Source organism: Aphanomyces astaci (assembly GCF_000520075.1).
Source record: "Aphanomyces astaci strain APO3 unplaced genomic scaffold supercont1.21, whole genome shotgun sequence".
NCBI classification, from domain to species: Eukaryota; Oomycota; class Saprolegniomycetes; order Saprolegniales; family Verrucalvaceae; genus Aphanomyces; species Aphanomyces astaci.
Genome location: NW_009798284.1, coordinates 1 through 15,774, shown reverse-complemented (window position 1 = coordinate 15,774; position 15,774 = coordinate 1). Strand labels below are relative to the sequence as shown.

At 47.1% G+C, this 15,774-nt stretch overlaps 5 protein-coding genes across 16 annotated transcripts; 2 read left to right on the top strand and 3 right to left on the bottom strand.

The window, feature by feature from the left end:
* Window positions 1-1,031: 1,031 nt before the first annotated feature.
* On the bottom strand, window positions 1,032-1,421 carry H257_08919 (hypothetical protein; the record flags this gene model as incomplete). Its single annotated transcript, XM_009835006.1, has 1 exon — window positions 1,032-1,421. One exon carries the CDS (start codon window positions 1,419-1,421, stop codon window positions 1,032-1,034), a length of 390 nt encoding a protein of 129 aa, XP_009833308.1.
* Window positions 1,422-2,939: 1,518 nt separating this feature from the next.
* Window positions 2,940-5,406, bottom strand: H257_08918 (hypothetical protein; the record flags this gene model as incomplete). Its single annotated transcript, XM_009835005.1, has 3 exons — window positions 2,940-4,382; window positions 4,870-5,229; window positions 5,281-5,406. 3 exons carry the CDS (start codon window positions 5,404-5,406, stop codon window positions 2,940-2,942), a joined length of 1,929 nt encoding a protein of 642 aa, XP_009833307.1.
* Window positions 5,407-7,567: 2,161 nt separating this feature from the next.
* H257_08917 (hypothetical protein) lies at window positions 7,568-8,870 on the bottom strand. Its single transcript, XM_009835004.1, has 2 exons — window positions 8,115-8,870; window positions 7,568-7,820 (listed from the first exon to the last, which is right to left on the bottom strand). The coding sequence occupies exons 1-2, from the start codon at window positions 8,844-8,846 to the stop codon at window positions 7,593-7,595; spliced, it is 960 nt and encodes a 319-aa protein (XP_009833306.1). The 5' UTR covers window positions 8,847-8,870; the 3' UTR covers window positions 7,568-7,592.
* A 392-nt stretch (window positions 8,871-9,262) lies between these two features.
* Window positions 9,263-11,854, top strand: H257_08916 (hypothetical protein; the record flags this gene model as incomplete). 12 transcript variants are annotated; one of them, XM_009834995.1, is made up of 6 exons in its annotated part: window positions 9,263-9,377; window positions 9,484-9,874; window positions 10,263-10,556; window positions 11,183-11,211; window positions 11,267-11,379; window positions 11,441-11,854. In XM_009834995.1, exons 2-6 carry the CDS (start codon window positions 9,497-9,499, stop codon window positions 11,509-11,511), a joined length of 885 nt encoding a protein of 294 aa, XP_009833297.1. In that variant the 5' UTR covers window positions 9,263-9,377; window positions 9,484-9,496. The 12 variants fall into 12 exon arrangements, with proteins under 12 accessions (XP_009833297.1, XP_009833302.1, XP_009833304.1 ...); XM_009835000.1 differs by having other exon boundaries at window positions 9,489-9,874; window positions 11,183-11,379; XM_009835002.1 differs by having other exon boundaries at window positions 11,267-11,854.
* A 3,051-nt stretch (window positions 11,855-14,905) lies between these two features.
* On the top strand, window positions 14,906-15,692 carry H257_08915 (hypothetical protein; the record flags this gene model as incomplete). Its single annotated transcript, XM_009834991.1, has 1 exon — window positions 14,906-15,692. A coding segment is annotated over one exon (786 nt), but the record flags the coding sequence as incomplete, so codon positions are not given.
* Between the last annotated feature and the right edge of the window lie 82 nt (window positions 15,693-15,774).

Below are 15,774 nucleotides of genomic sequence, written 5' to 3'. Positions count from 1 at the left end.
AACTTGCGACGACTCGACGCAACGCCAAGCGCCCAACGTTAGGTGGAAAAAGCAATTCCGCGTCCCCACATTGTAGTTGTGTAAATAATAGATACTGTGTTGTGATCTTAATTATGTGCTCGGTAGGAGTGTTCTCTGGATAACCCCCCGTCGTGAATCCAATAGATTTCTGTAGTAGGTGATTAAAAATAACAATGTTGAATATTTTTGTCATGTTGTATATCACTTGACAAAATATATCCCTCGGTGGGATTTGAACCCGGGGCACCTGCATTGCAGACTGTGTACTTAGTGCATTTAGCTGCAGGATACATGAAAAGGGGGGGCAAAAAGTGGATTTCGAGGTGGTGTCATCACCAGGGAGAACGATCGTCCATATAGCGTCGCAAAGAAATGACTACATCAACTGATGCAAATACCTACCCCCGAAAGTACATCTAATGGTGGGCCCATGATAATTCAAATGTCCCGTACTCCTACGACGTCCTTATGATATGACCCAAAATCTACGATAACGTTACCGTATATTTCCTCATGTAACGTTACGCTCGTAATTTCTATCATATCTAACAATAAAAAAGTAATGAATATTATTACTCTGGCGACATCTCCATACAAAATTTGCTGTAACCCCTGTCGGATATTTCCGGGGTTCTCTGTACTTGAAGTAGTCGTACTTCGTAGTATTAATAGAGTAGTACTACGTAGTAATACTTTAGCTTCACAGTACCTTGATGGAAAGAGGGTCAGCGCTGCATGGAAACTACTTTGGATGTTCGTGGTAGCCACAGCATGAACACGTGAAGTGTCTGTGTCCTTGCATAAACTAACAGTAAACGAGGCATCATTCCCACGCCCCTAAACGAGGAACTACATGTACTCCTGCTGTAAACTGTACTACCGGTGAACAATAAAGAAAGAAAAAATATGTGGCACGAAGCATGTTCGAGACGTTAACTGGATTGCCCAGTTGATGTCAACAGACTAAGAGTTAAGAGGGAGGAGGGGGATGGTTGGTTATATAAATATACTTAGAGGGACTCGATATACGCTGTGTACAGAGTCTTGAGCTGGTCGTACGTGAGGGCGCTTAGTTGCTTACTCGAAATAGCTTCACTGTACATGCACATGGGCATGTTGTTCTTGACGGCGTCCATAATCACGCCAAACGTCTCGCGGCACGCCTTCGAGTTGAAGAACGCCCCCACTTGAGTCAGGGACGGCGTAAATCGCGAGCTCAAGTACACTTTGTTCTGCATGCCTGCATCCTTCATGCACAACTGGTGCGACGGGTGGGGGTAGGTAGCTTCGAGCGCGAGTTGGACATGGTCAGGTGTACAAAAAGGGAGGTCGGCGTGGACGAAGGCAGACACGCATGCTGCTGCTATGAGGATACGAAGGACGAGTTGATGCCTTGTCATGACGTAGGGAGAAGGGAGAGTGGCGGACCTCGCACGCTGAGACCAACCACACCACATGACATGCGATGACGTGGGACATGTGATGGGGTGAGACATGTGTATATGCAACTGTCATCACGGGAAGGATCCCCATGGAATGTGGGCACATGATCGTCCCTACGTAGCATGTCCACGAGGAGAATGCCTACTAAAGATGGTCCAAAAAAGGGACATTTCCCTTGTAACATGTTACTTTGACGCAGAAACAACTCCTATTGCAACTTTTCAGGTTCCAAACGGATAATTCCCTCATAAAACCCATCCCACGTTGTTTTTCTCAGAAAACACTGCAACTTGAGTGCTTATGCTTTGTAAACTCGGCTCTTACTAGGGGTTAAGTGCATCACTACCAGTGATGCAGTTAACCCCGGGGATTTAGCATCGTATGTATTTTCGGGAGTAGGACGGAGTCCCAGGTTACAGGGCTACGGGCGAAAAGGTGTATCCGGATGGGATTATTCCCTCATCCAAACAGTAGTATTTCGAGTCGTAACAACAGTGGAACTGTTTTAATGAGGGAATAATTCATTCCAAACTGGGCAAGCTGGATTTCTTTCCATCATTCTGCGCTCTCAATGCACAGGCCGCCGCCGCCACCTCCGCCGCCGCGAGGACAAGGCAAACACTCGATGATCTGTAAGTAGAACTTGTTTAGCCAACCAAATGCACCACGATCATCTTTGTCCAATGCGTTCTGGCAAAGTACTACCAAACCCCCAGCGGTGATCACCTCTGTACCAACTGTCCTGGTCGAAGGCGATTGCAATCCATAAGATTACGTACTTAGCATCTTGCCCTCGTTCGTGGTGTAGTACCGGTACATACATATCCTCTTGATTGTACTTTCCGCTTCGACGATGCGGAGGCCACTACTGTACATACGAAGAACGTCGTTGGGCTGTTGCTGGACTAGAGTTCTGTAGGTACACACCGCCACACGAAGGTGTAAACAAGCGATGTTTTCCGCCTTGTAACACCTCTGCCTAACAACAACCCTTATTCAGCCCCCACCATCGACAAACACCACCAAACGGTCCTTCTCCAAGTAATTCATTTCTATCCTCTTACGACGACGATACACCTGTCAGGTCCAAATGACCCAACAGATTTGAGCTGAAGTCACTGTACTCCTTGCGTTCCCGGTTGTCGCGTCTCGTCGAAAGGCCAATCGAAAGTCCTCAGCCCCTACCTAGTGTGTCTATAAGACCTAGTGCCATCGAGCTGCTTGGTATAGCAGCATATTCGTTTGAGGTTGGCTGTGCTTTGGTCATTTCCCGCAAACTCTTGTACATCTCATAACAACTACCCAAAGGTCGGGGGTTCGATCCCCGGTTTCCCCGGATTATTTCCGCAAGGATTTATCCGTCCCTCCTGGGGAATCCGGATAACAAGGAATGTCTTCAAGAAGTGTTAATCCAAACTCAATTACATGTAAAAAACTACAAAGTTGGGTTGGTCCTACTATCGAGATGAACAAAGTCATTCCAAGTAGATAGGGCCATGTAAACTTGAGTCCCTTGTTGGTTGGGACGTCGTACGAGAAGTGTCGTGACGTGCTTGTGTTTTGTCTAGAGTGTCATGATCAAACGACGAGCGATGGCGATATCGGGTACGGTCGATCGTCCATTGAGTGGTAAGCATGTGCAGGTCATCGCTGGCCGTGGAATCTATAGATGGTCGCAATGTGATGGCCGAGGGAGTTGTCCAGGCTGCTGCCGCCGCTCGGCCGTCGGACGTCGTCGCAGGATGGTGGGGATTCAGCACGCGTTGGTGTCCGTGTTGTTTCGTAGAAGTTGATGGAAGGAGCAACGGTGCAGTTATCATCTTAGCGTGGTGGTGGTGGTGGAGATGAGTACCCTCGATATACGATACGGGGTGACGATCGATGTTGTGATTGGTTTGTTGATCGCCACCCATCGACGCTGGCGAATGCACGACAAACTCGCCGCCACGACCTTGCGACAGCGTTAGCCACACGGCTTCACTACAGCTGCCGCCATCGTCACTCGTACTGCTAGTACGGCTACGGCTACTGGTTTGTTTTCGAGACGCCACGTCGTCGTCTGTGACATCGTGCAGGACCAAGTGATTCGTCGACAGAAAAGGTTGATGTTGGGGGGAGGCAGGAGCAACGCAACTGGTGGATAAGAACCGACGCCCCATCTGTCTCTTGGTCACCCCCGACGACGTTGTCCACACTGACGAAGTAGACGCAACCGACGACGGCGATCCCCGATACTTGGCACGACCTGCGGCGTAATCATACTCGTCATTCAAGATGTACGACGGTGCGTGTATGCGACGAGGTTCAACAATCTTCCCGTTGCTGCTGCTACTGGCGTGGCTGTGTGTAGTAGTTGTACCGTGAATCGCGTCGCCATGCAACACATTATCCGGATGTTGCTGGCCCTGGGCACATCGAATGCATGCTTGGATGATAGAGTGCACGGTTCCGTGGTGCAACTTGACATTCCACGAGGGATTGCATCCGCGGCAGAGGACTTCGCCGCACTTCATACAGTTAGACCGCTTCGTCCACGGACGGAACCGCTTTCGACAGAGAAAGCAGTGCCGGCGCCTTGTTAGTGGTACAAAGTCCGCCGGCGACAGCACAACCCCCCGCCCGAGGCGGTCTTCGCGCAGGTACAGTTCAATATCGAGGATGCTCTTGCATCGCTTCTTCATACCCAACTCGATCAGCCACTCGGGTGGGGTGCCCTTGACGTCAAAGTGGTTGAGAAATGAAATCTGGAGGTACCCTGGGCGATCGAGGGACTCGAGCACGACGTGGCCGACGCCGTACTGCGTAGATCGAACCAGCCCCAATGTCGACTGCATGTCTGGACAGCACGGCAGAGCCACCGACTGCAGCCCACGAACCCACGCCCGACGCCCGGCAGTCCACTCAAACTCGTGTTGGCACTACAACATATAATATTATGTACCTGAAATGTACAGGTTGAAACATGAGGATTATGAAAATATGTACGACTCATGGGACAGCATGGCCACAACACTAAAGCAAATGTGACAGTCGAAATTTAAATATATATATATTGTTAATGTCCTTCAAATGTCCCCCTGGAGTCGACATTTGATTGGCGAACAAATAATTTGCAGAAAAGGTATACTACTATCGAACATAGAAATAATAATGCTGAGCCAATCAGCGACAAGAACGTTCAGGAAAACCAATCAAATCTCGCGATGAGGTTATGGCACTCGAATCTATTAGTAGTTTAATATATCGAAAATTCAAAACACGAAGAAAATTCCAAATGGACAATTTCTTAAAATGCCAAAAAACACGAGTTTTATCGAGAAATGACGAGGCATTATTGCCGTAATGGTACAAGCCATACTACTAATACTACTACTAGTACTAACCAACAGCAATTAAGTAGCGTACCTCGAGCATGACACAATCTCGGTTGGCGACGATCTTATCAAACGGGCTCTTCATGGCAAACCACGTCACAGCGATCTTTTCGTTGGGAAAGTCCGGCGTCGGGTCTACAATCGTGTACAAGTTGACGGCGTCCAGCAGCCCCTTGCCGAATCGCTTGACATACTCCTTGGCCTTGAACGTCGTGTCAGTTCGGAACAAGTCGATCACTTCATCCAACGTGCCCGCGACCTCCACGACGCTCATAAACATGTGCGCGCCCACGCGGTGCAGCGGGTCCGGCGCCTTGAAGAAGCGCATGTTGCCTTCGTCTGCGCGAAGGGTCCATGCGACGCCGCCGTCTCGAAGCTGCGAGTGCTCCACCTACCACCGCGTCTGAGATGCAAGGGAGAAGGCGAGGCATATGTACGGTACCACTTCGGTGGCGATGGTTACGGCCAGGTGCTTCATGTGCTTGATCTCGTCTTCGCGTAGCGGCGGACATGTGAAGAAGTTGGGCGGTAGAGGCAGCGACTGCCGATAGCTGCTACTGCTGCTCATTGCTTTTGGTCGAGATTGCACTTTTGAAGTGAAAGCTTGCAAGTTTGAAATCGCAGAGACGGCAGTCGAACATTTGCGACATGAATCGTCGATACAATTGCCAAGTGTTAAAAAAAGTCAAGTGCAATGTCAATAATACGCAAGTGGTGATATGCGATACGGTACTGAACAATTGGACGAGTATTTGGCTTTTATTGGGATGAGGTGTTATTTTGACCACTTATTTTGTGTTTACACTACAGTAAACGCAATATAGTGGTCAAAATGCGTTTACAGTACTACAGTAGTCCCCCGCAATAGGGAACCCACAATAAATCAATATCCTCGCAAAATGTATTCTTTCACAAGATGGTGCAAAATAAATTTAAAGAGGCTGATTGAAATTTCAAACGACACATGTTGCGAAAATGCACTTGGTTGCCAAAATGCCGTCACCCTCGACACGGATGAGACTCACTGTCGAGCAAAAGCGCTCACTATTGACGCACGACAAGTCCATCCTGGCATGAGAGGACTTGAATTTCGAATTTGGGCTCAGCATGCGTTTGGGCTGCCACGTGTGCCCCAAAAGTCGACTATGCGACTATGTCTCGTTAGCTCAACACCCAGAGCGACCACATGGACGTGCATCCGTTACATAAATCAGCACACAAACCTCGCCTACCGGACCTCTACTAAGCTTAGCTCTAACTGCTGGCGCCATACGGGTATACTGGACAAAGAGATGTATGAGTTGATCGAGAGTATGAACAACCTTTGGGGAATATAATGTGCGCATTGTTGTTGGTGTGCGATTTGTCTTCTGGAGGTTGCCAGGGTATCAACCCCCTCCGAATATGATGTCCATTTTTGAATCCGAGCACTTTCCAATACCATATGCTAACTCTTGTCCAATCAGAATCGAGATACCCATCAAACATGCCTTTTTAACTTTATACTTGTGTAAATTGAAAACCCCTAAAAACATATCGCCAACAAAGGTTCCCTATTGCGGGGGACTACTGTAGTACACGTAACGTTACCACTAATTTCAGTAGTACTACGTACTTCAAGTAGTACTGTACGCAGTACTAACGTTAGTAGAACTTTGAGAACTCAACAGTCAAGGGCGTGGGCTCCGAAATATAAAATCCTTCCTATCTACTGTACTGTATATGCTTGAGAGTGATATCCGAGCCCCTGATTCTCAATTTTCCGGATAACAGGTGTGTTCGGCTTTCCGGAATACAGTGTCTCAGGCAGGGATGCAGGCGTTCCTGCCTGGTGCATAATTTCGTCAAATACCAAAACTTGGTTTTTGATATTTTTCATATTCCTTATACTTCAAGTAATAACGTACGGATAACGTCATATTGCTTCACGCACATAGAGCATGGTCTCCGAATAAGATGGGAGGCAAACTCCAGTACTACAGAGTACATGCATGTGACTGTAGTGATTTAACAAAGAGATCCGCTCACAAGGATTGTTGAGAGCGCATATCCTGACTGTGCTGTACTATAGCGTGAACAATCAGTGATTTGCCTACGCATCAGTGACTTGCCAAGCTTCATTAGCCTATAGAATATTGTTGCAATTTCACCCAAATTTGGACTTATGAGTCATTTCGCCAATATCATTTGATCCAATTTAAGCGTGTACAAACTATACCATACAAAACTTAGTATATATATGGTTTTGCAGAGCCAAACGTTATATATATGGTTTTGCAGATTCAAACGTTTGGATTGGCAGAAATGTACCAGAACGTGATTTGATTGGCTTAGGCGGTTCTTTAATCCATTTTCTCATGGTCCAGATTCGAATCGCTTTGACAATACCAGGTTTGATATCATTGGATGTAAATAGCGGCCGAGTCTGGAGCTTTACTGTGAAACCGACCTGCACAATTGATATACCAGTACCTTGTGAATATTATTATTTTTCTGTAAAATGGTAGTTTTGTTTCGTCGAAGCGCGACCTAAGCAATACTTTAAGCAAGTACAGTATACATTTTGGCAAATCTGTGATTCACTACTGTTTGAGCGACAAACTTTACAAATGTTTTTGCTCCTTTATTCCACCCTTTCAATGCATAACGATGAATTTGGGGATGCAACTCTCATGTTCAATTATTACCATCCTGAACGAGATATCGTCAAGGGAAAAATACAACACAACTTTGGCAAATCACTGATTGCTCGCGTTAGCTTGTTTTTACTCCACTTTCCAATACAATTGTAGCGCGCCAAGCCTCTAACAGCGCGGCCTCGGTCGGCCCCGTGAAGTACGCGTCTGTGATGCGTGCGCCCACCTCCACGGCGGCAGCCTCCGCCGCGGACAAGACTTGCGCAGGGGTCCCCTCTTGACAATTCAACAAGTTGCACGCCACCTCGTACGCTCCATCTTGATGCTGTAACGTCAGGGCTTCCACCTAATACAGTATTTATTTACCCTGTCCGATCAACATGGAATCTAAACTATACTTAAAAAACGTGAGATACAGTATTGTCGATTTGATACAAATTTGGGGAGGGGGTGCAAGCGAATCGCGCCGACCAAACCGATCCACAATCGATCTGATTGGTTCAATTGAGAAGGTTTTGATTGGCTCATAATTTTGAGCTCTTCTGAAGTAGCCAATCAAAACGATTTAAATTCCAACGAGAAACCATGCCGCAACACGAAATTTCACTCGAAAGCACAATACATATGATGGATTGATTACCTGGTCGATACAGCGAACTTGCCGTGTTAGCTTGGCCACGGTAAGTTTCGAGTCTTGTGGGTGGCACCGCAGGTTGTAGTTGAGCACTAGTGGCACGGAGCCCATGCATAAGACGCCGTGCGGTTCAGGAGACAACAGCTCTGGGTCGATTCCTTTGGCATTTACATGCTGTGTTGTCCAGGCTGATGGAGGGTTTTCTTTCACCAGTGCATGCAACCTGCCTATGGTCGCGGCTCCAGTGGTCGTAGGCGTGAAGTAGCCAAGGGACTTGCGAATGTCCTTGAGACACAACCCAGTCAACCTCGGACCATATCCATAGATCGGCAGCGTGGGCACTGCAGAGTGCAAGCTCGACGCGAACGTCGACGCTTCGGATGCCGAGTCGAGCGCAGTAGCAGTGCCTAGAGGGGAAAAGCACACGTGATCCACCGTCCCAAGTGTTGGATGCGTGCCGCGATGCGTCGAAAACTCCAGCCGCGCGAGCGCCGCCTTGACAAAGGAGCTCGCGGACGCCGCGACGTGCGAGCCAACAAAGTAGAAACTTGTGCGGTTGTACGTGGGATCTGCAAACGAGTGTGCCAGCAACGCACGAGGAGCTGCTTCAGTTGCTGTGGCCGTTGCTGCAAACACGGCCAACTCGCTAAGGATTGATGGACATCGGCCTTCCGACACATACACTATCGCCAAGTGGGCACACCCTCGTGCTGTCATGGAGCTGCTGCAGCTCGACATTGTGATTCACTTGGAACCTTGGATAATAGATACTCAAATGCAAGTATCGGTATTCAAGGGTAAGAATGAACAATATATTCGTCGAATTTACTACGAATTTTTACATTGTCGGATAGTAATGATACTGTAGTAATACTACTGGAGATTGGGTAGGTACTATTATTGATAGTAGTACTACTAGTGCAATCATGAGACGACTGCTACAATTAATAGTATTAACCCTTCGTGGCGCTTACTACTGTACTTCGAAGTATTACCTTGTAGTACTTCATACAAGGTAATACGTAGTACACTGTAATATACTAGTACTTCGAAGTAATACGTAGTATATTACAGTCCTTCGAAGTAGTAATTGTGGACCGTCTAAATATCCGGATACCTGGTTGACATCTTGGTTTTTGTATGCATTGCGTGAACAAACTTCCTTGACCACCACCAAAGCCTAGGACATTACGGCCGTTGACGCCGCCGCCAACACCATGGACAACAGCTTGGAGAGTGAGATGGACGTGATGTTCCAGGAAGTGGAAGGTACGTATGAGGCATCCTTTGACGACTCTTTGCTGAACGACGATGTGGATGAGTTCTCCATGGATTACACGTCCTTGTTGGTGTCACCGACGACGTCGTTGGACAGCGAAGCACGGCCAATGAACGGGAAAGGAAAGGTTGGCGGAGGACATCCCAAAGATCCGTACGAGAAGAAGAAGGAGTACAATCGCATGCGCAACAAGAAGCTCCGGGAAGCGGAACGCCAGGAAGTGACGACGCTTCGAAATCAAGCGAATGAGTTGGAGCGATTGATCAAAGCACTGGCCAAGCGGCGGCGGGGCAACCTCCTCGAGAATGGCGACGACAACGACGGGAATGCGATGGGCATGTTGCCGTGGAAGGACGTGTCGAGTATCTTCAAGGCCTTGACCGCGTCCAGCGAGACCGAGCGCCAGAACTTGACGCACAAAGTCGACACGTACTACAACGTCGCCGCCGTGATGCACCAATGGGTGCATTCTTCACATCACTTACCGGTACTTATGTTGCTCTACATCACTTATAAATAGTTTGAACTATATGTTGAATATTTGCAAATCATGAAATATCCACGGTGGGGTTGGTATGTTGAGTATTATTTTTCAAGTATGTACAACAAGCTGGCCATATCCCTGCTATTTGATGGTTACAATCATTTTTTTGTCGGGGTTGAAAGATACTTATATATTTATAAAATCGCTTGCAGGCCCATACTATTAGATGGATCTACTTATTGGGGTTGCAAGATATATCATCCATCTTTCCACCCTCTCTTCAATATATATATATATATATGCACGTCGTCGGCCGTTGTTTGCAATGGTATGATGCTACTGTAAACCCGAATACTCGACAACATATATATATATATATATTTACATGTAGGTCATGCCAGACACGTTCAAGCAAACGTGGCGCAATTCGACGCTTGTGGCCCACGAAAGCTCTCGGCTGCTTGGATTTGACTGGATTGCTAAACAGCTATACCACAACATCGACATGATGATCCAGCACTGCGGCCTCCCGGCGTCCCTTGCCGAGTGCAGCGATGTGAGGATCTACCCACTTGAGAACCAGAACTCGTACCATATGTCCAAGGCGCGGCAACGCATCGAAGATGCCACGCTAGAGGAGGTGGTCCAGGTGCTACGACGCCAGTACTTTGAAGGCAAAGCCGATGTGAGTAGTATTGGTCGCTATTGTCCTTTTTACCGAAAATGTAGTGTGTTGATTATAAATCTATCGATTGTTTGATTTTTTTGGTTGATACGCCAAAGTTTGTCCTGTATCACACACTGGTCTCACACTAATTAGATTCGGAGGAGGATCGTTCCTGCCATCTGTATTGGCTCAAGTCTTCTACCGATTAGTATTCATGTCTACATTTGGTTGGTGTCGATACAGTCTCCATATCGCTTGCTCCACGTTCGAACAAGCATAACTATCTCATGATTGGTGTTGTATACGAGGGTCTTTTATCCTTGGAATCGTAACCATTGTGTCTACCATAGGAAGAGTGTTGACTGTATATTTCTCTGCCAATACATGTGCATATTATTGGTGTTTGATTTACTAGTTTCTACTGCGCTTCTCCCTGTATTTGGGTTGTATACTCGACATAATTGACATGGCAATCAATATCAATGTACTCGGTGTTTAACGAAGCGATGACTTTTTCCGATAACTGTTGGTTGTATCAATATCTGTGCCTCAAAAACTATTTGTGCAGTTTCCGCTAATTTCAAATAATACCCTGGACGCCCACGAACCTCTAATACTTAATCTTTTGTTTGTTTGCATACTAGACCATGGACTCGCCCGACCCGAACGTCCGGTACTTTCGCAACAAGTCGTCGTACGGGTCAACCTCTCAAAACGCATACTCCCAGAACATCCTCATGCGGCAATTCGTCGAAGCGAATCGGTATGTTGTGTTTGCACACAGCATCACCGAAGACGAAAAGTTCCCCGTCGACCGCATCCAGCGCAACTGGACCAACTGGTACGACGACTAGTACTACTACTACTCTTCCATGTCTAGTACTACTAGTACTACTACACAGGACAGTGGCAGAGCGCATGGGCTCGTCCACGATCATCAAGCAGATGGCCGTGGCATCCGGCCTCCGCATGAACGAAACGTTCCTTCCATTCGACGTGGATCCCGCCGCCGCCGCCACCGCCTCATCCGTCGACATGGACCACGCGTTCCTCACGTTCAAACACAAGACGGAAGTGTACCACAAATACATATTTGCCAAAGAAGTCGTGACCTTCCGAAACCTCTTGGCCCAAGTTCGTGCCGACAACGCCAACCTGGCGGTGACTGCTTTTGAAGCGCTAGACCTGTAATCTGTGGTTGTTGCGTGCTGTCTGTGGGCCTTTCAGGTGGCTGGCGGCTGGACATAACCACGATGGTGGTGGATACTGCCGTCGTTTTTTAATTTAAGTACTGTATATATGTTCGCATACTGAAAGCGCCCACGACTACAATATTATGGCCATTGCTTGTATCACGAGTTGTGTGGTCAGAGCGTACATTGATTGGTGCAAATGATGTACTACAAGTATGTGCCTATGAGTAGTAATATTCGATTCGACTACTTCTAGTAGTTGCCACTGTATTTTGATATCTGTTACCTCACAGTCAATGGAATCTCAGTCTGTCAAATCAATTACTGTATACATTATTGTTCAAAGGTACCGGTATAACGTAAAAGTCCAATTTCAGAACACTATTTCCGAGACGCTGGGGCATGTAAGTAGGTACCGGATTATAATTCTACAATATGTTACATAAAGCCAAAATCCAGGCCTATTCGGGAGTTATGAATGCGATATGATTCCTGTTATAATTCGTTATCATTCACTCCACTTTGTCCACAAACAAGCGGTCCAATTTAAGGTGGACCATTTTGAGCTTCGTCTTTGTATACCCATTTGCATATTTTTTGGGCGGTTAGGTTAAAAACTGTCTTTGTAGGAATTGATTGGCTAATTGGCGTGCACCTTAAATTGGATCGAGCACCCTTAAATTGGACTTTTACGTTAACGTAAAAAACCAATTTAAGATAACTTTTTTGGAGGAGTCGGAGGAGAATGGACATAACTTTTGAGTCCGTTACGATATTTGAGTTTTGAATAGTGATTCCAATAAACAAGACGCGCCGCTTTGACTGCATAATCGAATTATCAGTTTAGGCGATGAACTTTACAGATGAATTTGCTACTTTCTAAGCATTTGTACTCACATTTTGATAACAAATTTAGGATAACATTTTTTATCTTAAAGTATGTAAATGTCGGGGCATTGAAATTCTGTGTTTAGCGTAAGCAGTTACAACAGGTTGCATATAATTTATACAAGGGTACTGTTTTATAGAATTATATTTCTATTGTGGATGGATGTCCACCGAGTTTAACACTCGACAAAACCTCAGATCCAACCCAATATGGCCCGTGTCGACTAGGGTACTTCGAACCCAATCTTGAATGACTGTTACCGATGGCTTCTACGCCGTTTCTGCATTTCATTCACTTGAGTGAATGGTCAGCATTATATGACAGAGGTTTTGACTCGAACAAATAACGAGGTGTGATTGGGCAATACAGTACAAAGTTATCCTAAATTGGTTAAGTTATCTTAAACTGGTTTTTTACGTTATGGTGCAATTGTCAAGTGCATCATACTCCATCCACTCGTATCGCCTAATCCGAATTGAGCTACACAATATCTCACGCAATGCCAGTTGTTGATATTTGTGCTCTGACATATGTGGGATGTTTAAATTCAGACGGTAAATGCTTGCCACTTCGAACCAAGAATGAATGATATGAGTGAGCAATGTATGCGTTGTAAGACGCACACTGTGCTAGACAATTGGGCTGGGGGGATGCTACAAGTCGAATATTGTGAGGGGAAGGGAGGATACATACAGTAAGGGCTGTGGAGGTGTAGGGGTTTACATACACTATGAGCTAACTTTATGATGTCGTGAATGGTGGTTTTAAGCTCGTAAATGGCGGTTACGTGGTTTTACATGGAGATAAGCCACAAGCAGAATCGTTGTGGAGGGCGGGGACATAAGGCCGTGGGGTGGTTATAAACGACATAGGGGTTGCCATCGATGCAGCTGTAGCAATGTACATGCACTATCAGCTAGTCGTGCCTACGTAGTGGCTGAAACCTCTAACGTTACTTTCAGGTGTGGATTCACCACACCTGAATTTCGCTATCTCCTCCTACTGTACACATGCGCACCCCAGCCGTTCATCATGTTATTTAGGGTATTTTGAGGGTTCCTCAAACGCGGTGTTGTGCGAGAATTGTCCGGATATTGCAATGAGGTACAGTAGTGAAATCACCCTAACCACTCTCACGACTTAACTTTTTCGACAGGCTATTTGGCCAAAATGTGCTGACTTGTTAATGGGTGGCAGAAAATTTTGAACTGTTTGGCCGTATGTCGTGATTTGCATCATCCCCTTGGGATGCAGTTCAATGGGATTTCCTTGGGATGCAGTTCAATGGGATTCATATAACGTTATGTACACAGGAGCACGCGACCTGCTGGACCGTGCGCTAGGTCGCCAACGGCCAGACGACGTGGGCTACCGAGCATTCTTGAGTGTAATCGCCGCAAGCGCAATGTCTTGAACTCGCCGCGAATACTCTCCGCATGGTTGGGTGGTCGTGCCGAGTCCAACGCGACCAAGGCACCGCGTTATGCATGGATTCCTGTCCGTTATCTCGGGGCTGCGTCAGATATACATTTAGAACTTTGGTACAGTGCATCCCTTACGAGGTCTAGCCTGAGTATGTCATGTTCGTCGTGTAGGTGACGGTACCGGGTTCTCCAAGACACTTGGTCGAGCAACATGAGCCTTGGAAAGTATATAATATGGATTAATATATACTAGACAGAAATCAATGTATTCCCGGGATTATGTAGATGTACCCCAAGCGTACTTCGCTTCTTTGCTGCGACGATATTTGCGTCGCTGCAAAGAAAGTCGATGGATTTGAATTATAGTTCCGGACGACTCAAAAAAGTTTGAGTCGGTTTTGGAAGCCACCCTATGGTCGGAAGTTGCTCGAAATGCTCCATTCTGAGGCCGCGCTCGGAAATAATCCATCGTTTGCTCGAAAATATTACGCACCCAACAACCTTGATCGAGCCGATTGATGCCACGATTCTGCTGGTGTGCAGTGTAATAAGCGCCAACTGGAATGTCATAAGGGAGTGATTGTGACGCAATTTGATGAACGTTGCTAAAGATTGTAGTACAGTACACATATGTATTGCCTTGAAGAACAAACTCAGAAGTAGAGGATTTAGCATTCCGTGCGGTGGAGATACTAGGTAAAGGAGTGCTATGAATAGTAATTCCAAGCCTGTATTATATGGTCTCTAAATATAGGTAGTATAGGTACAGCGGAAGATGATTTGATTGAGCTATTTCATGAATGGGACGATCGCTCTTCATCATTCTCGAATTGCCTCGGCCGTAGACACCCAAACCTACCCATGGTTACAATTCGATACATCGTTTCGACCATCGCACTCATCAGCCTCTTGCTAGCCATCAGTGCAGCTGAAGGCGCAAGCACCTCGGAGTTGGAAAAATCAACTTCCATAGAACACTTCCTTCCAACATTGATCCCATGCAAGCTGACTACCAAAGCTCCTTGTACTACAGCTCCCAACCCTACGACCCCTTGCACCACTAAGGCTCCTTGCACCACCAAGGCTCCTAGTATCACCACCAAGGCTCCTAGCATCACCACCAAGGCTCCTAGCACCACCAAGGCTCCTAGCACCACCAAGGTTCCTTGCACCACCAAAGCTCATGGGACCACCAAACATCCTAGCACTACCAAGGCTCATGGGACCACCAAGTCTCCTAGCACCACAAAGGCTCATGGGACCACCAAGTCTCCTAGCACCACCAAGGCTCATGGGACCACCAAGCCTCCTAGCACCACCAAGGCTCATGGGACCACCAAGCCTCCTAGCACCACCAAGGGTCATGGGACCACCAAGTCTCCTAGCACCACCAAGGGTCATGGGACCACCAAGTCTCCTAGCACCACCAAGGGTCATGGGACCACCAAGTCTCCTAGCACCACCAAGGGTCATGGGACCACAAAGGCTCCTGCTACCACCACCAAGCCTCCTTGCACCACCAAGGCTCCTGGGACCACCACCAAGCCGCCTTCTACCATTACGGTCACTCCAGGGACTACCACAGAAGCACCTAGCTCCACCACCAATGCGCCTGCTACTTCGACGGCGGCTCCCGGTACCACCACCAGTACGCCTGCTACCACCCCGACTGCTCCTGGGACTACTACGGCTGCACCCAGTACTACCACTTCGGCTCCAAGCACCACCAC